Source organism: Micropterus dolomieu, linkage group LG13, assembly GCF_021292245.1.
Source record: "Micropterus dolomieu isolate WLL.071019.BEF.003 ecotype Adirondacks linkage group LG13, ASM2129224v1, whole genome shotgun sequence".
In the NCBI taxonomy this organism is placed as follows: Eukaryota; Metazoa; Chordata; class Actinopteri; order Centrarchiformes; family Centrarchidae; genus Micropterus; species Micropterus dolomieu.
Window position 1 is genome coordinate 30354709 of NC_060162.1, and position 27444 is coordinate 30382152.

The 27444-nt window shown below is 40.4% G+C and overlaps 1 protein-coding gene across 1 annotated transcript in view; it reads right to left on the bottom strand.

Moving 5' to 3' along the window:
- Nucleotides 1-27444, bottom strand: part of LOC123981469 (thyrotropin receptor-like) — a 44456-nt gene that overhangs the window by 14191 nt on the left and 2821 nt on the right. The window contains 4 exon segments of the mRNA XM_046066311.1: nucleotides 9788-9865; nucleotides 9965-10039; nucleotides 10169-10243; nucleotides 16298-16372. Of these exon segments, the coding sequence (XP_045922267.1) occupies nucleotides 9788-9865; nucleotides 9965-10039; nucleotides 10169-10243; nucleotides 16298-16372 (303 nt within the window).

Sequence of the window (27444 nt, forward strand, 5' to 3'; positions counted from 1 at the left end):
CTTAAGACTTTCCTCTTTGATAAAGCTTATAGTTAGGGCTGGCTCAGGTGAGTCCTGAACCATCCCTTAGTTATGCTGCTATAGGCCTAGACTGCTGGGGGATTTCCCATGATGCACTGAGCTCCTCTCTCCTCCACTTTCTCTCCCTCTGTGTGCAACCTCATCCCATTATTGCATGTTACTAACACAACTTCTCCCCTTTCTGGTAGTCTTGTGCTTTCTCGTCCCTCTCCTTTCTCCTCCTATCACTTCCTGCAGGTTTTCTGGCTCTGGAGCTGTGGAGTCTAGATCTGTGGCTGCGGGTCACCTGCTGCCCCCGTGTTCCTGCTCGACACCCTCTGCTGCAACGACTATTGTTACTAGTCCTATTGTTATTATAATCATTAACATTACGATTGTTATCATTAACACTACTATACATATCTATACCATTTTTCATTTAGTCTATATCAACATCACCTTTACTCTCTCTCTCTCTCTCTCTCTCTCTCTCTCTCTCTCTCTCTCTCTTCGAGGCAGATGGCCGCCCACCCTGAGCCATGGTTCTGCTCGAGGTTTCTGCCTCTTAAAAGGAAGTTTTTCCTTGCCTCTGTCGCCAAGTGCTTGCTCTTGGTGGGAATTGTTGGGCTTCTGTAAATAACATCAGAGTACGGTCTAGACCTGCTCTGTTATGAAAAGCGCTGTGAGATAACTATTGTTGTGGTTTGGCGCTATAGAAATAAAATTGAATTGAGTTCATGCACTGATGGCAGAGGCTATGGTGCCAAGGACAGGAGGGTGCTGCAGCTCAGCAGATTCAGGAAGTTGCAGCAGAGTCAGGGGTCGCTGTAGCTCATCAGCGACAAGATATGGCAGCTGTTCAACAGAGTCAGGAGGTTGCTGTAGCTTGGCAAAGTCCAGAAGTTGCTGCCGCTCAGCAAAAACAAGAGACAGCTGGGTCGCTAGACACGACAAGTGGGCTGCCCTGAAGAACCAGAAGCAGGTGTTGACCGGACTGCCAAAGGAAAACCAGGAAGTAGGTGTTGGCCAGGCCATCTGCAGAGAACCAGGAACTGATGTCAGCTGGGCCGCAGATGGAGATAGGAGCAGGTGTCAGCCGGGCTGCCGTCAGAGAACCAAGAGCAACACTGAGGTCTCCATAGGGCTGACCAGACAAATTTCAGGAGCGCTAGACAGAAGGATCTCAGACCTGGTCTCTGGGGCATGAATCAGCTCAGTCTCTGGAGTGCTGGGCAGCTCTGTCTCTAGGGTGCTGATCAGCTGAATGTAGCGTTGCCACCCGTCCCGGTTTTCCAGGGATTGTTCTCTGTTTTGAGCGACAGTCACGGAAAATTCATATTCTTTCCAGAGACACAAATTGTCCCGTTTTTTGTGAAAATATACTTCTAAAGTAGAATTTCCTGGTTTCAAATTAAACAGTTTCCTTCTACTGTTACTGCGTTTTCTTCCTGATTGTGTACATCCGATCCTGTGTCCGTAAACGGGTAAAACAGTGGATTGGCCAATGCTACTTTTATTTGATTGGTAGCAGAAATACAAAGCTCTACTTATCGCCTAGACGGAGGAGGATAACACAACAAAATCGGATGAGCAACCCGTGTGAAAGCAAAAACGATTTACAACCTACAGCTCAGACTGGGCAAAAAGAGAAAACTTTTCTGCATGGGTAAGGCCCGACCAAGGAGACCCGTTCTGCGCTAACTGTGTTTTATGTCCTGCCGATTTCAGTTAAATATGAAGGAAAAACAGCGCTGGGAAATCATGTAAAAACAAAGAAGCACCAGAGTTTTGCGTTAAGCAAATACAAAAATGTAGCCATTGCAACATTTATGACAAAGAAAAGTTCACCAGAGGAAGACAGGATAGCAGTAGCGGAGCTTAGCAGTGTATACCACGGAGTACTTCACGGCCACAGCTATTCATCTACAGATTGTGGTAATAAAGTAAGTGCGAAAATCTTTCATGTCTCAAGTATTGCCACAAAAATGTCATGTGGAAGAACAAAAAGCGAAGTTTTACTTCAAAACGTCCTATCACCTTACAGCCAGGAGCGTTTAGCTTCAGAACTGAAACACACCCCATATTTTTCTGCCTGCACTGATGCATCAAACTTGGGGAGTGCCAAACTATATCCATACACAGTACAATATTTCCACAAAGACAAGGGCGTTAAATATGGGCCATTGGAATTTTACAAAGATCCCCATGAAACCAGCAGAGCTATCTACGAACAAATTGTGGATATCAAAGAAACAAATGGTTTGTTTGTCAGCCAGATCAGTGCTGACAATGCATCTGTAAATTTTGGCAAACATAATTCTGTTTATCAAAAACTGAAAGAAGTCAATCCACACATTGTAAAGGGCAACTGCAAATGCCACTTGATCCACAACACCCTGAAAAACACAAACACTCAAATTCTCTGCGCTGCAGGTTATGATGTTGAATCCATTGAATTCTCATGCTCAGCCAAAAAAGTAGAATCTCTGAAAGAGTTTTGCGAGTTTAATTCAGTACAGTACAGTACAAAGAGATACTGCATGTACTAACCCGTTGGTTATCTCTATTGCCTGCGATTCAGAGGATCCTGGAGTGTTGGCCTGCCCTTAAGTGTTATTTTTTGTCACTGGGAAAGAAGGATTGTCCTGATGTTATCTGGAAGGTTGTATGCAGTGTGACAGTGTCTGAATGTTTCCTGTTGCTTATGCACAATGTAATGAAGGAATTTGACAGTGCAATTTGGAGGTTGGAAAAGTGCAGACAGATTTTATGGTAGTAAAACAAAGCAAGCATCCTGAAAACTGCAAGTGCAAGAGACCAAACGGTGTCTGCAACACTGGTCGACAGCTTCTTTGAAAAGGCTGTTCAATATCTGGTGGCTAACTTTGATTGTGATTCAGTTATGATTCAGTTATGTACGCTAGCTGTCTGCGACTGAGTGGTCCAATGGAATGGGATGCTCTCGAGCGACTGGTCGACAAATTAGCTTTGAGCATTGACATCCAACAAAGGCTGAGGTCAAGGGCAACTGGACTTGGTTGAAGATACTAGAAGACGTTTCGTCCCTTATCCAAGAGACTTCTTCAGTTCTGACTGACTGGTAGGGAAACTCAGCTATTTCAACTCTGGGATTGTTCGCTAGGATCGTCGATACCGCTGATTTGTTAGTGTTCCTGGCTGTGGTAACGCAGTTGTCATGGTCGTCAGAGCGACCCGTGGCTAAGTCTGTACGACCATCATTGGCATCTTCACCAAGAGGAAATGCTTGTTCAGTTTCCTGGGAAGTGATGAAAGGACAGCATTGTAAGTGGGGGATAAGTGGTGGTGTAGACCCCCTCCTCTGTTCAGCGATGGCTTCTCAATCTGGGTGTAAATGGCATTGGATCGCATACACTAGATTTCTTTTGTTGTGTTTGGGGGTGCAGCTTTAGAGTGTACCACTAACTGTCTTAGCGTGTTCTTGGGTTTAAAAAACACAGGGATGTTGAGTTTCTCTGATATTCCAGACACATATGGAATCACAATGTTGTTGTGTCTGACCTTCTTCTCCTGATCCCTTGTAGTCTTTGTCACACTCTGCCTGTCTGCCATGCCGTGTTTTGCACTTTTGTGTTTAGTTAGCGTTATTTTGGTCTATTGGGTTTTGGGGGTCTGTCTTGTCTGTCGTCTAGTGTTCGGTAACCCTTGTCATGTCTGTTACCCCAGTGATCCCTCTGCATGTCTGTCTCTGTTTTCCCCTGCTCTCTCTCTCCCTGCCTGTGCCTCATTAGCCTCATGTCTTTCACCTGTGTTGCTCCCGCCCTGCTCGTTAGTCCCTGTGTGTATTTATATACCTGGTGTTTCTGTCTTGTCCTTGTCGGGTCATTGTATGTTGTCACCCTGTGTAGCAGTGTGTTTCTCGTGTCGTCAGCCTCACTCGTCGTGTCTCCCTGTTTCCCTGCCCGTTATTGGATTTTGTATGTTGGATTTTTGTTGGACAACCTTTGTTTGTTTATTAAAACCCCTTGAACTGTACCTCCTTTGCCTTGCGTCCTGTATTTGGGTCCTCCAACCTGCTTCACCACACAAATCCGTGACAGTCTTGGTCTTCTTCCTGGATTTTGTGGCTGTTTTCCGAATGGTCCATTTAGGGTATCCACAGGCAGTAAGTATCCTCTTCAGGTGGTTCTGTTCCTTCTCTCTGGCTTGTGCACTTGTTTGTCCATTGTTAATTGTCAATTAATCCATTGTTTTGTTTTGTTCTTCAAGTATAGCACAAAAGGGTATTTTAAGTTACATTTAAAAAAGTATATTTAAATTACAGTAAAGGTACTTAAAATAGGTCAATTTTAACACAACTAAGTATATTAAAATATACTGCAATTATCTTAAAGTTGACTTTAAGTATTTCTGAAATGACACTTAACATACTTTAAGTTGTAAAATAACACATTAGTACACTTAGTATAGTACAATTAAAATGTATTAAGTTCTTCCATAAAAAGTGCTAGTTAAGTATATTTCTTTTTCACTTGGTTATGTTGCTCCTTGTTTAATTCTGTAGCCTGCAACAGCGTGCTGCCTGTGAGACGTCCTGTTATTCTTCTGCGCATGCGGGTCACTTTCAGGCCGCATACATTTAAACTATAGTCCACCTCTCTCTCTGTCTCACAGTCCATCTCACAGTCCGTCTCACAGTCTTATAGTCCACCTGTCTCTCTGTCTGTCATCTGCATCCAAACCATCTGTGCCGGATATAGCATCCCTCACGTGTCTCAAACCTTAGAAGCCATGTTCACACTTGCTTTCTTTGGCTTTCTCAGTTGCTCCGAATTCACCGCTTCTACCTATCGCTTCAACCCCCACCGTCATGCCTGCATTTCAGACCTGTCACAGTTCTCAAATGACACTATGGTATTCTACTTAAAGCAAACCAAAACCAATCAAATGGGCCCGCCCACTCCCGTCTTTTTCTTTGAAGCCCAGTCACCTTTGAATCCTCGCAATCCCGTCGCAAACTACTTGCTACTCTGGCAATCCCAGAGCACAACCATGACAGATCCTCTTTTCGATCCTCTAGTGGCCACGCGATTCTGGTTCCACCACCACCGCCGTGTCCTCTCTTCGGCCGGCATTTCTCCCTTTAATTCCTCAGGTCACTCCTTCAGGATCGGAGCAGCAACTTCAGCCTCTCGCAACGGCATTCCCGAACACCTCATTCAGATCATGGGCCGCTGATCCTCCCAAACATACCACCGCTACATTCGCTCAGATCTCAAAGATCTTAGATCAGCCCAATCTTCTCTTAATTAACCTGAAGCTTTTTCGGGGTCCGTCGTGCCTGGGTGCTACAGCGGATCTTCCCCTATTATAGCTTCCCCACAACGCTTCGGATACAGCATCTAGCAGACACAAGCCAGGACTTCTTGTTTTGTCTGTTGACAGTGCTGGTGAAGTGGAGCTAATTAGCTGAGTTTCAGGAGCAGGACCTCATGTCAATCATGTAACTCCTGACACCTTCATAAATACCCTGCTAACCCATCTCCTCTTCTTTGCTCTGTCATTCTGCATCCCTTCCCCCTCACCCCTTCTCTATCTTATCTTCTATCTTCTTCCTATGGTAGGGTCATGAGGGGGTCCGTCATGCCCGGGTGGTACGACGGATCTTCTCCTATCGTAGTTTTCCCACAACGCTTCGGATACTGCATCTAGCAGGCACAAGCCAGCACTTCTTGTCTTGTCCATGAATGAAATCATTCAAACGTATCTGTTGACAGTGTGGTCCTTGCTAGTGAAACTTGTCAAATAAGTTGAGATTCCAACGCTCTTGCTATCAGGTCGCACAGAAGAAAACTGGAGCCTTTCTCCCTTTAGTAACAACAGTGAGTGAGAAAAGGGAAGTGCAACATCCTTCCATCTGCAAAACACAGAGCTTAACAATGCTATAAGCAATATATTGAATAATAATTAAAAGAAAGATATTTGGTATTAAACATGATATGATTGAAAATCAGGATCTCATTGATATTGACGATTAATAAATTTAATTGATCTTCCGATAAAATACATAATATGGTTAAAGTAAGGAGAATTGGGGTAAAGGTTAAATAACTGTGCAAAAGGTCACTAAGTTTGGGTGAAGACATCATGACTGAGTCATTGGGAGAGAAGGGTCAGCAAGGGAAAATTAAATGGCCAAATAAGGACATCTCTGGCCCAACTGAATTTAAGGATAAACAAGCTATGTGACAATCGTCACATAGACAGAAAAAGGGTGGTGGCTGATTTGACAAAGAAACTCAGCTACAGAGTAGGATATATAAAGAGGAGTCAAAGAGAGATCGGGGTTATTCCTCGGCAGATCTCAAGAGGCATCGTACTCGGAGCAAGACCATCACCGCACCGGACCAAGAGCCCAAGACAAGAGACGGGGATTTGAGCAGCGAACAACTAGAGAAAACTTCAGAGATTTCTTCAGGACACTTCAAGAGGTCGCGCCTCGGAGGGTAACCACAACATCCAAACCAACTGAAGAATCATTGGACTCTGAAGATTATCTCTCACTCAACTGCAACGAAGACTGAAGACTTGTGAAGACAATTTGAGGACTTTGGACAAAGCCTCAAGTTTCCACCAGTCATCAGCCCAGCAGAAGAGGAAAAGAACTCCTTGGCCAGGACAACTCCTTTCCCTCCCTCTCACTCCAAAAAGAAGACATCAAAAATACTCAAGCTCAGCTATCACAATCAGGTTTTGAATTTTAGAGATTTTATCCGTTTATTCAGGTTTTAATCAGTTTTAAGTTGTATGCTTGCCCTTGCTTAATTTTGCAATGAAATATATAATCACTGCATTTAAAGTACAAGTAGTAGACATTGAACTTATTTCTTCACTAAGGTGGTAATTCATTAGGTAAAGTGTGTTTAACATCTTTAAGGTTCTTATAGGTTGCTCTAGCCAACGAAATTAACTTATCTTGGGGCCTATTTTCCTGGCCACTAAACACAATACTATCAACTATACCAAGTGCACTGATCAATGAGAAGAGAGCTGTCGTTAACGGGCGTGGCTGGGGTGGTATTTGGCTCTAGGGCTATTCAGTCAGGTGCCATTCCAGAGTAAGCAGGGTAGGCGTTCGGAAGAAGACAGTTAGAAGATAGGTGAATCTCTTCGACACCAGCTTAAACAGTCCTCACTTATAGGCCTAGAGGATCGGACCCTTTACGACGGAGAGCTGGTCCAGTACCTCCTGAACAGGGGTAACTTGGGATCTAATAAACTACATTTAATTATGTTTTGTGTAGGGGTATGTGTATATGTGGGTGTATATCTGAGTAAAAGTGGATCTGTGTATGAACACATACATTTATGTATTTGCATACATATTTATTAGGGGTCAAAGCTGAGTGGGGCTGGGGAAAAAACCTTATATCCACGCGTTTGTGGTATTTAGCGGAATCTAATGGTATAGGTCACACCCATTTCAGCCTGTAAAAATTGTGAAACTTTTTTTTAATTAACTCTTCCGAAACCACAAGTCCGATCGGCACCAAACTTGGCACGGACCATCTCTGGACCAAGCTGATAAAAGTTAGTGCTCCCCAGATTGATACGCAAAAAACTGTTCGATTTATAAGCTAACAAATATTTTAAATTTTCTGGGGACATGTATCATGTCCAGACTCACAAAAAAGCCTCAAGAACCCATATCCTAAACTCAACAGGAAGTCGGCCATTTTGAATTTTACCACAATTTTTGGATGATTTACACACTCCGTACTTTAATGAACTCCTCCTAGGCGTTTAGTCCGACTGACTTCAAATTTCTGCTGTGCCTTCTTAAGGCATTGAAGATGAAAAGTTGTGCTATCTGTGAGTCTTCGTCAATGGGCGTGTCCGTGGCGTGGCGTCAAAGATCAACTCTTCGCCATGACACAGGAAGTTGTTCACCAAACCTTACATGTAGGATGAGAGTCCCGCCCTGAACACATGTACATGCCGACATTCACCCACAGTCATAGCGCCACCTGCTGGCAACAGGAAGTGACTTTTAACGAAGCAGCCCCCGCCGCACGTTTGACCTACATGTACGAAATTTCTGTGGCACATGTATCATGTCCAGACGTACCAAAAAGCCTCTTGGAGCGATGCCCTAAACCCAACAGGAAGTCGTCCATTTTGAATTTTACGACAATTTTTGGATGATTTACACACTCCGTACTTTAACGAACACCTCCTAGAGATTTAGTCGGATCAATTTCACATTTCTGCTGTGCCTTCTAAAGGCATTGACAATGAGAAGTTGTGCTATCTGTGAGTTTTCGTCAATGGGCGTGTCCGTGGCGTGGCGTCAAACATCAACTCTTCGCCATGACACAGGAAGTTGTTGTAACTTCAGTGTACATGCTCACATCTGAACAAAATTTTAAGTGCTTGATAACTGTCCTGCCCTGAACATATCTACACGCCAATATTAATTTATTTTCATAGCGCCAAGTGCTATGTAGCGCCACAAAGGGGACACAGGAAGTAAGGTTTAACACCTTCATTTCGCGTCCGAGGCGCTTAGCAAATTCACAGCTGCACCGGCAGAGCTCCAGAATATGCAATGCGGCCACCTCACGCCCCGACGCGCTACACGTGCGAGGGCCCGCCCAACGCTGCTTGCAGCTTTAATTATTATTATTATCCCTTTTCTAATTCTTGCTTCTGTTTGGTTTAACATTGTATATGATGTACTCTCAACCTGGCTATTTTGTATATTTATTTTTGTATATTATTTTGGTTGGGCTGGGCGTAACTGTATGCATGATAATAATAAAACTCCATTCATTCATCGTAAGCTCAACAAATCAATATGTTTATATCTGCTACAGAGGCTGAGAAATAAAGGTTATGTTTTTCAGAAAACCCTCAGGTTTAAGGAAATTGTTTTCAAACAATGCGTTAGATTTTAGAATGCTTTTGTGGAGGGCACCATAGATCTTAATGGGTTAACAAACATCAGCATGATAAGCACTACCTCAAATGACAGAAACCATCTTATCTTAAACATTTATTTGATGTGGACTTTTTTATTTGTTTATTATTATTTAGTTTCAGAGGCTCATGTCCCATCTGCTAACATGGAGAGGTACTATACAGTTCGCACCACCTAAAGCTGCGACCAGCAACCAAGGGGACGATCAAGATGTTTTGGCTTCACTTTTAGGGAGCTTTCATGTTGTGAATGTTTATACTGTATATAGACTATGCTCCTGTCAGACATGGCTTAAGCTAAAATGTGAAAAAAGAACACAACGGAAATTAGAGCTAGATTTTACCCAGGCATGATATGAAATTGTCATAACTTGCGGTTTCTATGAAAAAAAAAAAAAGTCATAGTAAGTACAATCAGATTACCCAAGATCAAATCACACTGGTGTAAAGCTGTAATAGAAATTGATCAAAAACCCTTAACCACAAATTGTCATTTCAGTGTCTGTGACATTTGAGCCATTGTTAACCCCTTCCTTGCAGACTGCAGCTGAGATAGCATTTGTCTTCCCCAAATGCCTGTTCGTGCATATTCGATACGTACCTGGGAACCTTTTCAAAGCACTAGTTCTCGTTTATGCCAGTTGTCGCTAATTTGCACAATACCTACATCATACCTGAATTTATATCTTTTCTATGTTCTATAGATAAATTAACAATTTCAACTCAATTTGACATTAACCTGAAAGTAAATGAAAAGAGAAATAAGTTTTTACGTTTTTTTATTGTAAATAAATTCAGGAATCAAGGGGTTAAAATAAATCCTACTTACATGGTCAGAGCATTCTCAGATATTCCCGTGAAAGAATTGGCTGGTATAACTTGGATGAAGACATTCTCCACTATCTCCCTGTCAAAAAGGTTTGAACATTAAATATTTTAGACCAATCAAAAATGCACACATTTTAGCAAACAAAATACATTGCAATTATATTTGAATGCTACATACAAAATAAAATCCTTCTGGCAGGACTGAATATATTGTAGCCCAGGTAAGGATGTGAGACCTGTGTTGGTGATCCCACTGCATTGAAAAAAATCTCAATCAGCAACCTGTTAATGTTTAACAGGGAACATCATTGCAGCAGAAATATCAGCTAGATGCTATTTATAGAACCTTTCTTGTGAAAATATGATATGCTGTGATACTTACAGGTACTTTAAATTAGGTAGATCCTTAAATGCCTCTTGGTCAATGTATGAAAGTCTTCTGATACCAGTTAGTTGTCTATTGGACACACACACACACACACACACACACACACACACACACACTTTACTATGTAATAATCTTGACTCAGAAGCAGAAGAAGAGAAGACTCACAGCTTTGAATACTTAATAATTTTGATTTAATATGTTTTATCATGCATAACCTTTAATGCATTTTTTTCCTTGCAGGAAATGCTCACAATAGTATAATTAACTGTAGTTTTGCCACTACATATAATGTTCTGACCAGTTGTATAATGTAAAATGTCTAGCTTTTTGTGATAAGTATAGAACTACTAGTAGTACTGCAGGACTGATGCAGCATGATAAGAGATTACATTATGTGTATTCATGGTGGCATACATGGGAGGCTTCATTTTACAGTGTTTCTTTACAATTGGTAACATGCATTTCTCAATACTGAGTTCAGTAAAACTCTTCACAGAGTCAACAGAAGTCAATGTGGACTCAACTTTGGGTCACTTTTCACTGCTTTATCACAATGCATTCTATGACATATCTTTCAAAATTCACTCAAACTCAGTCAACACCAAACCTGTGTATTTACAGTCCATTGTGTATGTTTACATACTATTGTAAAAACTAAATTTAAAAATGTATTTAAAAAAATATAATACGTGATTACTGTAAATTGGATTTACAATCTAATTTTGTAAATTAGAATTCGGTACATTTCTATCTAAAAAATGCATTAACTCCTAACCCAAACACTCCTCTATAAAAGACTTGTGTGACTCAGTGTTACAAGTACGCCTGTCTGCCCAGTGCTAGTACTGATCTCTGCCTGCCTTGTTAATTAAGTGATTATGTTTGCTCTGTTTTCTGCCTGTTCTGTGTAGTTATTCTTGTCTGCTCTATCTGCGTGCTGGCCTTGTCTGTGTTTGTTATGAACCTTGATTTGTCTTTTTGTTGTTTTGGGTTTCAGTCCTGTGTTATCAGGCAGAGTTTATTCACCTCTGCCTGTTTGATGTCAGGCTGTTCTGCGTTTCTTGTTTCAGTCAATTTTCTCTGTCATGATGTAGTCTATCTGTATTATTAGTTTTGTAGCCTACTCTGTGCCTTTAGTGTCGTCTTCTGTGTAGTGATGACCATTCCTTAGTTCCTGTCTTATTATGTTATCTGTTGTTTTTTTTCTTTTCTTGGTTTCTGTCTGCCTGTCTACTAAGTGTTAATTGTGATCTCCACCTGATTTGTTGTTCATTTGGTTATGATCCTTCTGTGTTAACATGCTCTGTTCAGTTATCTTAGTCTGTTCTCTCTTGTTGGGGAGTTGCCTGTGTTTCACATTTACTTAGTCAGTCTTGTCTGTTCTGTGTTTTGAGTTCCAGTTAGATTCTTGCCTTGTGTTTAGTAACCTGTGTTCTGTTTCCCCCCCTGATAATTACTCTTTTTGTTATTCCGTCACACCTTACCGTTCTAGCAACAAACCAATAGGATTGGAGTGATTTCATTCACATTCAGACCTGCTACGCCTAGAGGCGTTCCCATAGTGTCGTACCCCCATCCTATTCCTACTCATTTAAGAGTAATGTTAAAAAATGGCTTATTGAAAATTAACACTGACACTGGGCCCATCCAGCGGCTGTGGCTCAGGAGGTAGAGCCGTTGGCCGTTAATCGGAAGGTCGGCGGTTCAATCCCTGGCTCCCCCTGGTTGCGTGTCGAAGTGTCCTTGGGCAAGATACTGAACCCCGATTTGCCCCTGGCGGCTATTCCGCCAGTGTATGAGTGAGTGTGAATGTTAGTTTCCGTTTGAGCACTTAGGCTCAGTGTATGAATGTGTGTGACTGGTGAATGCAGATGTAGTGTAAAAAGCGCTTTGAGTGGTCGAAAAGACTAGAAAGGCGCTATACAAGTACGGAGCATTTACATCCACCAACAATAACTGTATCATCAATTTTTAGATTGTATCTGCTTATGTTGTTTACTCGATTGTTTACCTTTTGTCTATTGTATAATGTATTTTATTGTATTATAACAGTTTACTATTTTAGGATTCCTAATAACATCTGGCAAGGTGACTGCCAATGAAAAGTAACCTGTGTCTAACTCGGGTACACTTACATTTGCTTTGAATATAGATCATTGTACATTGTCCCTTTTTACAAATAAACAATAAACTTCTTCAGTGCCCGAGTCTTTTAATGTGGAAACGCAGACACACAGCTGAGCTGAAAGAACAAGGTTGATATTTTCATACAGGTCGTATAAACACATCAAATCAACGCATTATTATAGACTACAACAGTTCATTTAGGCCAGTGGTTCTCAATCTTATTTGGGCCAGTGCCCCCCTATCCATTATCCAGGTCCCTTATGAAAAAAAATGTTTGCTATTTGCACTTAATAAGTGGGGGGTATGGTGTCCTCCCCCAGAAGATTTTGAGCATTAAACACTTAATTTCCTGCATTCTGGTGAAAATTTCTCTTCCAATTTCTTCCTTTTCTGCACCAAATTATGGTGGAAATGTCTAAAAATTCAGGTGGCAGATGACAATTCAAAATATATAATTATAATAGAACATAATCTAGTGAGGCTCTCAGGCATTCTCATTGCTTTTAAATATTTTTCTCCTGTAGATCAACTTATTTAATACCATCCCTGCTGAGTCAACACACACGATTAACTCTTACCACCTCTTTTGTGGGGAAGTAACCTTTTTAAATGTGTTTGTTATTAGCTCATTAGTCAGCTCATATTAGTCTGTTATTAACTTATCATAAACTCAGTGTTTCCCATAGAATGACTGTGGCGCAGATACAGCCTGCTAGCCTCAAAAACCCAGCTGTATTCTAACATTAACTTAGCTCTCCTTATTAGCAAGGCTCCTTACATGCTTGATAATAACTTTTGATAGCTGGGTCTCCGACATTGAAAGCGTTGACAGTTTTGTCTAATAATTCTGCACACTAATATATTCTGCCTGATCACAAGTGTTTTTACTTAGTTTTGGTTTCCACCTCCTTGTCTCATCAATACAGTCTCAAACAGTTCTGTGTCTGTCAGATGGTCTGAAGGGGACACTATCACATAGGCAGAGCAACGTAAGGCACAGCAGAGTATAGGGCAGGTAGACTTTAAAAAAATGTTATGAATCCTCAAATGATTCTGACTTTTTTCTCAATGTCAGAGAACATGTGTGGGAGAGATTCTGAATGTTCAGAAAACCTGCTGAAACACAGGAGCTATTAAAGTCCAGGAGTTTCTAACTGAATTTATCATTGAGGTGAAAAGGTTCCACATGTACCATGAAAAATATTTGAAAGCAACACAGAATGCCTGAGAGCTGCACTGACTTAGATTCTGTTTGTTTTAGAGTTTGAATTGTCACCTGTCATGTAAATTTTGTTTCCCTTTACATATATAAAACATTTCCACTATAAATTGGAGAAGAATTGCACAAAGTTTCACCAGAATGCAGGAAATTAACTGTTTAATGCTCAAAATGTTCATATATTTCAGTATTGAAGATTTGTTAAAAACTATTAAAATCTTGTCTCATGAACCTAATATCGTGTCCTCTCACACCCCTAATAATTAACATGTCTAGAATGACCTCAAGCTAGATTCAACAGCTGATAGATGAATAAGAGGCATTGAGTGATTTTGTGATTCACAATACAAATAGTTGATTATTAGGGGTCCAAGCCCGAGTGGGCTGGGAACCCGCGAATGCAAGGCATCACGGTTCCCAGTACCAGTGAAGCGGCTGGGAACCCTATAGTTTTCGCTCGGATTTTTATTATTAGGGGTCCGAGCCCGAGTGGGGCTGAAAAGGTTCACAGATCCAGCAGAGCTGGGAACCCTATTGTAATCGTTCTTGTTTTTCTATTATTTATTTTTTATTCTTCTGCTGCTAATTCCACTACTGCAGCCTAGACGGTAACTGCTAGGGACGCGAAACTCATAGGGTAGGTACAAGCCCCTGCAAGTAACTCAGGCGCAATCTACCACTAGGGGGCACTATAAACAAGGTCAACACGTTTGGACTTGGAACTCCCACTTACGAAGGCGCATATCAAAAACCTTATATCCACACATTTGGGGGATCCAGCTGAATCTCATGGTATATGCCACGCCCATTTCTGCCTTTTCTGTCTGTTTTCACAATATCGCGAAAACTGAAAAACCTACTTTAATTAACTCTTCCAATCAGCACCAAACTTGGCACGGACCATCTCTGAATGAAGCTCATACAAGTTTTTGCTCCCCGTATTGATATGCGAAAAACTGTTGGACTTATAAGCTAAATCTTTGTGAAAAACGCTAAAAACAGGATGTGATGTCATATCTTAGGTTTAGAATGACCGATCTACACCAAACTTGGCGACCTTATCTGGCACGCCCTCCTGAGGGGCTGTGTGAAATGTGGTGTCAATCGGTTTCTAGGTGGCGTTCTAAAACTATATATATATATGTATATTAAATGTATATTAAATAACACTTCCCATAGACGTACATTCATTTTATATCCCCATAAACACAAGTCCCTTTAATTTCAAACTCCGTAGGGCAAGGGGAGCGGCTGGCGCCGGGGGGCTTGGACCCCGCTTACAACTGCTTGCAGTTCTAGTTATAATTGCTTCTGTATTAATGTATATGGACTGCTATGTAGCAGAATCGAGTTACAAACTCGTATTCACTTTGATCTGTGTGCAGTGGAATGAGGTTCTCCAATAGCAACAGCAACATGATATCATGGAATGGCGTATAAATAGCATGCCACTTTTAAGGACATTTTGGTGTGCCATGTCAAGGCATTTTAAGGTTTCCGCGTGTCATTTCACGCTGTTTAGACTGCATTGACTTCTATTGTGCAGAAACGGGGTGTCAGTTCAGTCCCTATAGAACTAAGCAACACAAAGGAGGTTAACCCTATCTGCGCAGCTGTAGGGTTAACGGGTCGACATGCATATTTAATTAATGATGGTTAGGGTTAGCAATAAAGTACATCGGGGGGATGCTAATGCTACCATCGTTAGCTAGCTAGCTACTTAACCTTTAACATATCTATCGCTATGTAGCTAATGTTAGCAACGATGTTGCATAGTGACTTACGTAACGTAGTACCTAATGGACTCTAGGCGAGCTAACGTGGCTAACTTTAGCAATGATGTAGAATGGTAACCTACTTAATGTAACGTCAATAAAACCCAAAAACTAATGTTGTGTAATTATTGTTTCACTCGGGAACCGAACGCCTGGGTCAGGGACGAATTCACGATCCACCCGACCACCCCTTTCATGGACATTTATATCCCACACACGCTGATTTTACCTGTGACAGTATGCGTAAAATGGCACGCTGTTTCTGCACAAAAAAGTCAATGGACTCTAAATGGCAAGGAATAAAACATAAAATACAAAAAATACGTTGGAATAACCACCAAATGACTTAAGAAATCAGCGTGTTATTCATACGCCTTTTGATGATACCAGGCTGGCAACAGCAGTCATTACTTGCAATTGTGTCTGCTTATAGAACCCATCCTCTAATTCATCTCACTTCAATCTCAATTATCAATACGTCAGATGGTTGATCAATGTTTAATTCATATAGCTCATACTGAAACGGACATAAAATAAAATTGAAAGATTGACAGATAAATAAAAAGGATAATAAAATTCACCACTCCAATATTTTAAAATTAAGTTTATAAATGTACCTTTGATTGGCATTTTACAGAACGCTGCGTTGACTGCAAACATAATAACACAATCAGTGAAATTGGCAAACAACCTGAAGGTTATGTCTCTCACTTTATATTTCATTCCACCATATAATTTTACCAGCAGCTATCTCTTAAAATCTGTGTGTAGGCCTGGTCTGAAGTATATGTGAGGTACACTCTTTGGTGCACATTCTTCCTTCATAAAAATAGGTTGATGTGTGAGTAAAGGCATGGTTTTTGTGCACACCATCCATGAATAGGGCCTCTGCTCTGTCTAAGATATCTATCTGAACAGTTTTTAAAAAGTCATCACTATCGAGAAATGTGTGTTACCAATTGTGTTATCACTTTCAAGTTGCACTGTTTAAAGATTACATACATGTGGGTAACCCTGGACAGGTTGTGGAAGGAATACCTCTCAAGGTATCTTAAAGTATCATCATCAGAGATGGATCTGTAAAAAACACAAACAAATAAATACAACAAATACAATCTAGAGAATAACACTATATTTGTATTTGAACGGATTTGTTTGTTTTGTTAGCTTTATTCTCATTGTCGTGAATGATGCAGGGCTGCCGTACAGGTCAAACAATAAGCCTCTCTATAAAGTGAGACTTAAGAATGATTAAGTCAAACTGTGCCTTAATCTAAATGAATATGGAGTTAATAATGGCATGCAAATTTACTTTGTACTTTGGTACTGATGGTGTGGCTTATGCTAATGATCAAATCCTGCAACGCAGTTACTCAAGTTGTATTTATCAAGTTGAACAAAAGTCCTCAGTCGATTCTTGTGTGATGAGGTGTAGTTCTATTTCGCATAGGCTTTGCCCTCTAATGCTATCACTAGTGGGTTATATATATTAGTGTTGTAGTACTCTAGACCGGTCTTGAGACCACTTTTTGATGGTCTTGGTCTTACCTCGGACTCTACCGCATTTGTACTTGGTCTTGTCTCGGTCTCGGACATTGAGGACTCTGGATTTTATTTCAACCATAACTTTGGTAATATCAATAAATTGCTTTTGCATCTTCTGATGTATTTGTTAACGTCCTAACTTTGATTGTATGTAAAGCGTACTGCTTCAAATGCAACCAATAACCCCGACTGTCACCCCTCCCGGCGATTGCAATATTTAAGTTGATTTCAGCTCTTAGTGTTTGTATATGGGTGTTTTAATGGGAATGTGGATGTTTCAGATTCAATTTGAGAAGTACCTATGATCTTGTTCTACATTTTATTGTGTGGCATGTGGGGAACTGGTCTTGGTCTTGACTCATTCACACCCTCCTTCGGTCTTGGTCTCAATTTGGTCTCAGCCCCTAAAAGTTATAATGCAGAATTTTGACCCACCTAATGAAATTATCCCCGAGACCAAATTTATTTAAAGTATAAAATAAATAAGCCCATTCCACCCAATCAAGGGCTTTCTCGGCTTCTAGAGAGAGGATTGTACATTGCTCACGATGTGCTTACTCATACAAAAATGCAAAATCATAATAATAAAAAGAATATAAAATCAGACACAGACTTCAGTGTAGACAACACAAGTAAACACTGAACAAAAACATAATAGACATATTGGCAAATAGTGCAGTGAGCAGAGTGCAAAGGATGCAGGAGTATGTACATGTCGGAGGTGGATGTGATATACAGGTACATATACATGCATACATGTACACATGTACTCAGTGCAATGAAGCATAGTGCAAAGGATGCTGGAATAAATAAGTATAAGTATTTTGTGCAGGAGTAATGAGGTGGATTTGGTATACAGTATCTACAATATAACAATATGAACAGCACTGAAATAGAGAATGGTGAATAAATAATAAGTTTTAGCCAGTAAACAGGTGGGTGATTAGAGGCAGAGTTACTGGGTTATTACACAAGAATTGTTCCTTACACTGTGAGTCAGAAATCCGCTGTTCATCAGAATGACGGCTTGTGGGAAGAAACTGTTCGTAAGTCTGTTGGTTCTGGCGTACAGTGCTCTGTAGCGCCTCCCAGAGGGGAGAAGCTGGAACAGGTTGTGTCCGGGGTGAGATGGATCTGCAATGATGTTTCCTGCCCGTTTCCTGATTTGGTGAAACAGAGGGCGGCAGATCTGCAGAAGTCCAAGTTAGTACTGTTGAGGAGAAGCAGCTCGTCCATTTTGTTGGCCAGAGAGCGGACATTCGGCAGGTGAATTGAAGGGAGCGCAGTGTGAAAACCCCGCTGTCTCAGTTTAACTAGCGCGCCTGCTCCTTTCCCCTGTGCCGTTTCCGAAGGATCCCAAACAGAGCTTCTGCTCCTCCAACTAATAACTCCGGGAAAGTTCGGGGTACGTTAAGGAGCAGTGGAATATTATGGGCAGTTGAAAGTCCAATATTTAAGAGCTCTTCTCTGGTAAATGTTTCCAGAGAGGGACAGCAGAAAACAGCATTACTAAACAAAAACACAAAAAGCACTACAGAGCGTAATCCAGAGGCTGCCGTCTGCGGCGCCATCTTGTAGACATCGAGAAGGCACCCGACATTGGTACGGGAGTTACGACCTATAGAAATAAAACTTGACCTATGATCCTACCAAAACATTGTAGGCTAGTGTACATGTGTGCAATGTAAATATAAATTAAATAAATAAATAAATAGCCCACAGACTCAAAAATGATATGAAATAAGGTGAGACAAGGTATGGTTAAAAAAACTGTTTGGTCTAGGGGCCTCACTCCTGTTTCCAACTTCCCTTTATTAATTATACCACACCCACAGCTACTATGGTGAGGCTGATTTGCCAATCAGTGGCCAAACTGTCCATTAAATCAGTGAATCGGAACTACAACCAAAAATATGGGGAGTCTTAAAATAATAACTACTGTTCTTTAAATATAAACAAACTACTATTTTGGCTCCTACAAATAGGACAATGGACCCCTCTTATATTCCATGTACACAAATGTAGCTTATTACCTGCCATACTGTTTATGTCTACCCTCTATATAGATACATAATTCAGTTTGAAGTTTAGCTAACTGATGAGTTTCATCTGGCTTGATCGATAGATATAACTGAGTATTATCTGCATAACATTGAAAGTTTATGGAGTGTTTCCTGATAATATTGCCTAAAGGAAGCATATATGAAGTGAAGAGGATTGGTCAGAGCACAGATCCTTGTGGAAATCCATGACTAACTTTGTCTGCTCGACATTCACACTGTTACACATTCACACCTGGAAGCTGCCCAGTACAACCGCAGCCTGGTCTGCTGGCCACTAAGCAGCTCCACTAAAGCTGTTGGGGTTATGGGCCTTGCTCAAGGGCACCTCAGTGGTGGTAAATGAGGGAGGGCAAGCATTGCTTGGTTTACTTTCCACATCCAGATTTTATCCTGCCAGTTCGGGGATTGAACCGGCGACCTCCCGGTTTTAATACAATAAATCTGTCTGACAGTCTGGATGCCGGGTTATGGTGTGTATGTAATGGTTGCTGATGTAAGATGGGAGTCTGTGAGACAGTTTCAGTGTTTTGTTTTGGATAATTTGTAGATGTTGTAGCTGATTGTCAGAAATGGTGATCCAAGCTGGGACAAAGTATTCAAAGAGTGGTCTGATGTATGCCAAGTAAACTTCAATTACTGTGCAGGGTTTCTGCCTCTTAAAAGGAAGTTTTTCCTTGCCTCTGTTGCCTAATGCTTGCTCATGGTGGGAATTGTTGGGTCTCTGTAAATAATACACAACTGTCATTGTGAACTGTCACTATATAAATAAAATTGAATTGAATTAGGGCGATGGGGCCATGTTTTCCACAGAGGGCTTTGAGGTGGTTCAATCGTTTGTTTGCTTTTTGCTCCAGGTTATTTATGTTTTTTGTCCAGGTCATGTTGTTTTGAGATGTTACACTGACAAATGTTGCTTTTTTACTTACATTGATATTTTCTAATTGTTTAGTGACAGGTTGATATTGTTGGGCAGGTGGTGGTTCTTGGTGAAGAGGACACATTGTGTCTTGGCAAGATTCAGTTTGATTCTCCACATGTTTGACCAGGTTTCTATTTCAGATATGCATGTATGAAGTTTATTTGCTGCTAAGTTTGGAAATTTGGAACTGGACCAGTAGCAGAGATCATCTGCAAACTGTGAAACGTGGCTATGGTAGCTGGGGGGTAGTAGATGTCAGCGATGTACATGAGGAATAGAAGTGGGCTCAGAACTGCACTCTGTGGAACTCCTGCTTGGGGGGTGAAATGTGTTGAGATGGTGGAAGCAACTTTCACTTTAATTTGGCGGTCATGGAGAAAGCTTGAAATGATGGAATGGGTTGTGTTTGGGAGTTTGATGTTTGTGTCGAGTAGTCTGTTTTGAATCCATTGTCCAATCCAACTTTATCAATAAAATGCATTTAAAAACAACCAGGTTGACCAAAGAGCTGTACATTGACATGAATGGCAATGGCACAAACACATGGCTGCATAAACACATGGCAGTACATAGCACATCCAAACTACCTGCTTAGTTTTTATAAATATCTAGTAAGGATCCATCATCCTTCTTCTTTAGGATAGCTGAAGTTGTTGGCTCCTGCTCACAAAAATCCCTGCATGTTTCGGCAAACCTTTTCAGGCTGTCCTTTCTTTTAAAGGTAGACCTCAAGGTATTGAACATATCTGGGTTAGCCACTGCAAGTTCCGCAATTGGAGCCTGAGACACAATGGTATTCCGATCAACCCCAAGCCTTGCATAAGCCTCAGCTTAGCTAATGCGTTCCTTTTTAATCTATTCCAACACCATGTTGTAGCGGCGGATGGAGTCATCAGGGGTTTTTACTGTAAGACAAGATAAAGTGTTAAAGGTTTAATCCAAACAGCCTAGTAATAGTGCTATAATACAGTTACATACAATTTTACAATTGCTTAATCATCAAACAAATATAAACAAACTACCACAGACCTGCAGCAGTTCTAACATTTTTTACAGGTCTCTGTTCTAACTTGGTTTACACAAAAACAACAGACTTAAAATCTGTGAAATTTGGGTAAAAAGGAGCCATACAACTCCTTTTAGGAGAGGGATCACCGCTGCAGTAATGGTGATTTGGTTTTCTTCTGAGATTCACCAAATAAATCAATAATTAGGAGCAATCCCAAACCATTTAGTTGGGAGTGGATATTAAATAATATCCTGCATTTTCTTTGGCAATTTGCCCTGTCAAAAATAAGAACATGTGATGTGCTGTGGAACTGACTAGAGGAAAAAGTGTAGGTGTTAACATTCATTATGGACCTACTGCCTAATTGGTGATGATACAGTGGATAAGACACGTGACTTTGGTGTGAGAGACCCGGGTTCAATCCCCCACTGTAACCCATCCACTAATGTGTCCCTGAGCAAGACACTTAATCCCTAGTTGCTCCAGAGACGTGAGACCTCTGACATACAGGTGCTGGTCATATAATTAGAATATCATCAAAGAGTTGATTTATTTCAGTAATTCCATTCAAAAAGTGAAACTTGGATATTATTTTCATTCATTACACACAGACTGATATATTTCAAATGTTTATTTCATTTAATTGTGATGATTAAAACTGACAACTAATGAAAATCCCAAATTCAGTATCTCCGAAAATTTGAATATTACTTAAGACCAATACAAAAAAAGGATTTTTAGAAATGTTAGCCAATTGAAAAGTATGAACATGAAGTATGTAGTATGAGCATGTACAGCCCTCAATACTTAGTTGGGGCTCCTTTTGCCTGAATTACTGCAGCAATGCGGCGTGGCATGGAGTTTATCATGTTCAGCGTGAAGTGCTTCCTGCTGAACTTCCTGGTAGACAGAGTGTTTCTGGACTGGAGGGAGAGGGGGCTGTGCTGTATTGGTGATCTTTACATAGACGATAAATTTGCTTCATTTCTTTCAGCTCCAAACTAAGTACCGCCTCCCTCAACATCATTTTTTTTGTTACCTTCAAGTCAGGCATTTTGTACAGGAACATATCCCAGAATTCACAGTCAAACCAAAGAATCATGTCTTTTATGAGTTACTTCTCTCACAACCTGACTCTAAGCATCTCCCGCTTTGTCACTGCTTTTACAATACCAGCAGGAACCAACCGTCTCCGGGAGGCCTGGGCTGCTGAACTGGGTGTTCCGGTGACGGATGAACTGTGGGAGGAATGTTTGCCCGGTATACAGAGCTGCTATATTAGTTCTAGATACAGAGTAATTCAATTTAAAGTCTTACATAGACTGCACTACTCCAAAACCAAACTTCACAAAATATTTAAATCCGTTTCCTCCCTGTGTGATAGGTGTGGTATAGAAGAAGGGTCTCTATCACATTTATTCTGGTACTGTCCAGTATTAAGTGATTTCTGGCGAGACATTTTAGACTGTCTCTCCAAACTATGTGATGTGAATATTCAGCCAGATTGTAAATTGGCTATTTTTGTTTGTTCTGACAATACAAGGGTCCTTCCTTCCCATCAAAAGCAGATTATTAGAGCAGGTATGGTTTCAGCAAAAAAAAATTATACTACTGGACTGGAAGTCTCCACTGTCCCCATGTTTCAGGAAGTGGCTTAATGAAATGCTTTTGATGGCAAAGATGGAACAGATTCGTTTCAACGAGGGAAACTCACAAAAGTACTTCTTGAAGGTGTGGAAACCATTTTTGATGTTGCTTGATGAGACTTGATTGCCTGCTTGGTGTGTTTGCTGCTATGCTATGGCTCTAACCTGAGCAAACTTTGACCTTGCACTCCGATACTCTGGTAGTCCTCCCTCTGTTTTGTTTAGCTTATCTTTTTGTCAGTTCTGCTCCTTGGTTGGACGCTGTTTTCTGTTTGTGTTTTGTACTTACTGTGTTATTGTAATGAGAAAAGCTGAAAATAAAGTAATTTAAAAAAACAAAAAGAAAACACAGTGCACCAACACCAGCAGATGGCATGGCACCCCAAACCATCACTGACTGTGGAAACTTTACACTGGAGTTCAAGCAACGTGGATTCTGTGCCTCTCCTCTCTTCCTCCAGACTCTGGGACCTTGATTTCCAAAGGAAATGCAAAATTTACTTTCATCACAGAACATAACTTTGGACCACTCAGCAGCAGACCAGTTCCTTATCTGCTCTTCCCAGTCATTGCTGTCCTTTTTGTCTTTAGCCCAGGCGAGACGCTTCTGACGCTGTGTCTTGTTCAAGAGTGGCTTGACACAAGGAATGCGACAGCTGAAACCCATGTCTTGCATACGTCTGTGCGTGGTGGTTCTTGAAGCACTGACTCCAGCTGCAGTCCACTCTTTGTGAATCTCCCCCACATTTTTGAATGGGTTTTGTTTCACAATCCTCTCCATGGTGCGGTTATCCCTATTGCTTGTACACTTTTTTCTACCACATCTTTTCCTTCCCTTCGCCTCTCTACTAATGTGCTTGGATACAGAGCTCTGTGAACAGCCAGCCTCTTTAGCAATGAACTCTTGCCCTCCTTGTGCAAGGTGTCAATGGTCGTCTTTTGGACAAGTCAGCAGTCTTCCCCATGATTGTGTAGCCTACAGAACTAGACTGAGAGACCATTTAAAGGCCTTTGCAGGTGTTCTGAGTTATTTAGCCAATTAGAGTGTGGCACCAGGTGTCTTCAATATTGAACCTTTTCACAATATTCTAATTTTCTGAGATACTGATTTTGGGGTTTTCATTAGTTGTCAGTTATAATCATAAAAATTAAAAGGAATGAACACTTGAAATATATCAGTCTGTGTGGAATGAATGTATACATTATACAAGTTTCACTTTTTGAATGGAATTACTGAAATAAATCAACTTTGTGATGATATTCTAATAATATGACCAGCACCTGTATATAGCAATTGTAAGTCACTTTGGATAAAAGCGTCAGCTAAATTAATAAATGTAATGTCAATGTAACAGCTGTATATATTTGTGTACACGTCACTGCATACTGTACCTCTTAGTATCTTGTGCATTTTCTTGGCCGGGACTTTAACTTCTTCTTGACCTTCTTGGCCTCAGAGGACTCAGAATCAGGCTCAGAATCTGATGACTCAGACGATGAGGAATCTGTTGTATCTGACTCCGGTTTCCTCTTTCCAGGTGCCTGCCATACAGCTGGTGTAGTAATAGCCACATCTCCCCCCTTGTCACTTCTTACTGCAAGAGCTGTGAAAATCAGTCAGATCAAACAGTATAGGAATTATTGACAATGATTATATCTGGCAATGATATTTTGACAATCAATATAGCTTTAAAATAAGCTTAACCTTCTTTAAGCCTCTTCCTCAGGAAATTTAGCTCTTCAGTTAGCATATCAACCCAGTCTTTTAAGGTGGCAATCTCTCTCTTTTGGCCTTCCATGGTTTGCTTAGCCTCCTGTAGAGCTGTCTGCAGAGCGGATGCTTCTGTTATCAATTAAGACCTCATTATCAGATGCTGTTATGCAGATGTATATTATTTTAAACTATTGAATCTATCCATGTACAGCTTAAAATAGCAAGTGACCAAAGAATCATAAAATCACATGGAAAGCATCATCACATATTTCAGCGTTTTGTTAAATGTAGTTGAGTGTGAAACATATTCTTACCAGTTCTTTAGCCTTTTCTGCTGCAGAGGTCTGTGGGTTAGGTTCCTGGTTCCCCAAAGGTGGAAACACTTGAAACACACACAAGTTTCAACGACAGATGAAAAATCAAGATTTTTGCAACAGATGCTGTTAAGTGTACTTTTTAGCAAGTAATGTATGCTAATGTCTAAGCTGAGTGTCAACAGCTTGACAAAACAGCTGTATTTTTACTGTTATGTTTAATAGTCTTTACCTCTTACAACTGGCTCATCTCCAACAGATGTACTTAGTTCACTGTTTGAGGACCGAGGCACTGGAAATTTTGAAAAAGGTACAAAATTAGCAACCATTACTATTAAACATTCAACCACCTCTTCTTATCGGATAATGCTGTACATATGTTGAGGATAAAGATCCAAGAAGATCCAACCACTGTCATAGACTACATTGTTCACTATAAAACAAGCCAAATGATATAGAGAAAAGGCTCCTGCATTACATAAAACTATTACAATGATGGTTGGAACATTTTCTCAGCCGAAGGTTTATTCTTATAAGGGACAGTGTTTTTGTAATGTCTTTGAATATTTAATTATGGATGTTAAAAAAATACAGTGAATGCCAAAAATGTACACTGGGGCTTCGGCTGAAAAAAACAGACAAAATGATTTACTAAATGTACCTTTTTCAGCCTTCTTGGTTCTTAGAGATTTCTTCAGCATATCTTGTGGATATTGCTTCACGGACAGATCTGGGGGGAAGAATAGACAAGTTTAAGAGAACAATTTCAAAACAGCACTTCATAACCACTGAAAAATCATGTTTTTGGTGAAGGGGAAAGAAGAGAGTGCTTTAGGATAAAGTGAACCTAAGCTCACTCAATTAACTAGTACTTACAGTCTATTTTAAGTAATAACATTGCTGATACATTCATTTGTATTACTCCCAACAGAATGTCATCTATACATTTCAACTTTTATATTATCATGGTGAACATGAAGGCATGACTTATTTACTCATTCATTCATTTGGCAGACACTTTTATAAAAGCGAATTACATTTTAGGAACAACATACAAGCATAAATAAAGCATCAATAACTTACATTGCTTATACTGTTCAGATTTGCAGACTAAGATATCAATGATGTTATTCTCTCTCTCTCTCACTCACACAGGCATTAATGTCATGTATTTAAATAGTGGGGTTTTGCCCATTAGGATTATTAATATTGTGACTTTAAAAAAGGATACAGGGAGAGAATCCAATCAATATCAGTTATTCTGGTTATTGAATGACTTATGCTAGCCTAGTTCAAAATAGTACGAAACCACCATAGCTAACCTAATGTTAGCTTGTCTACAATACTATGTAGACAAGCTACATGTATATGTATGACTATGTATGACAAGCTATGCTCAGGATTAATGTTCTGTTAAGTTAGTGAACAAGGTAAAGATAATATAACAATGAGCCTAACCTAAATATTTAAAAGGTTTATTCACCTTAACTAATTGTACCAGGCATTAGAAAGCTGGCAAATAATGTTATTGTACACTATAACATTAGGTTACATGAGAAAAAAGTAATTTTCAGGCAATTAAGTTACAATGAGCATTAAAGAAAGCTAACCGTTCACCAGGCAGCTAGCTTGCTAGCCAGTTATCTGCAAGCTATGAAAAATAAAATTAACTAAACATCGTCGACATTTCAGGTTGCCAGTCCACATACCAATGGCATCTGTCCCATTATGCACATTCTCTTGCTTTCGTTTGCCTCTTTTCATAGCTATAGTCCATGTTAACATTATGCTGTCACCATGTGTGGTAAAACGTCTGGGTTACCTCGATGTGTGTTTGTGGACTTGCCGCACTCCTCTTCCTCCTCCCCTTCCCTGTGGCCTGGTTCCAGTCGTAAGACTGTATAAGTTTTTCTTGTTATCAGCGTCATTTCCCAAATATAGCTCTGGTGGGGCGTGGTTTTCCAGTGTGTTGTCAAAGTATGATATTTCCGTCAGAGAAAAGTGGGCTCCAAATAGTTTGTTATCATTAAGGACTTTTATAATGTTTTTGTTTGGAAACATGATGTCTACCACACACGAGACGGCGGTGGGTAACGGTAACAAATGCAACTGCTCCCAGGCAGTGGCATGACCAAAAATTGATCCTTTGCGAAAACTAATTGCTGTCCGCGAGGGCGCGCAACATGTGAAATTAAGCATAAAATTAGGCAATAAAAAAAATGAAGGAACGCCTTGGAGATGAAACAGAGTTCGTTGTCATCAATGAGAGTAACTTCCACCACAAACGAAAGGTAGTTTGTGTTTGTGCTAAATTCTGCTGTTAGAATGTGTAACAGTATTAGCTCCGGCTTTGTTAACTCAAATCTGTTTACATTACATTTACATTATTTGTACATACACATATACAGAGAGCAAGAAAGAGAGAGAGATATTACTTAAATATATTATTATTTGGACAATTTCTTATCCAGAGTACCTTACAGTAAACTAACTACAGGGACAGTATCCCTTGAGCAATAAGGGTTTAAGTGCCTTACTCAGTGGCTTAATGGTAGCAGCCCCTAGGATTGAACTGACCAGTGGTTCTCAACCTTTTTTTGGGCCAGCGCTCCATTATCCAGGTCCCAGGTCCCATGTTATTAAAAACATGGGAAAAAACCACATAACTGAATGACAAAGAACATATTAATTACTTTCCGAGGTAACAAAAAAGCCATGTGAAAAGTAATTATATTTAACTAATAAGTGAATGTTCCTCCCAGAAACTGTGTGTGAAGCCAGACACTGTTTTTTTGGATGGGGCACCAAAGAAGTGGGGGGGTATGGGGGTCCTGCCCCAGAAGATTGTGAGCATTAAACATTAAATTTCCTGCATTCTGGTGAAAATGTCTGCCTTTTCCGCACGAATTTATGGCGGAAATGTCTTATTTTATAAAGGC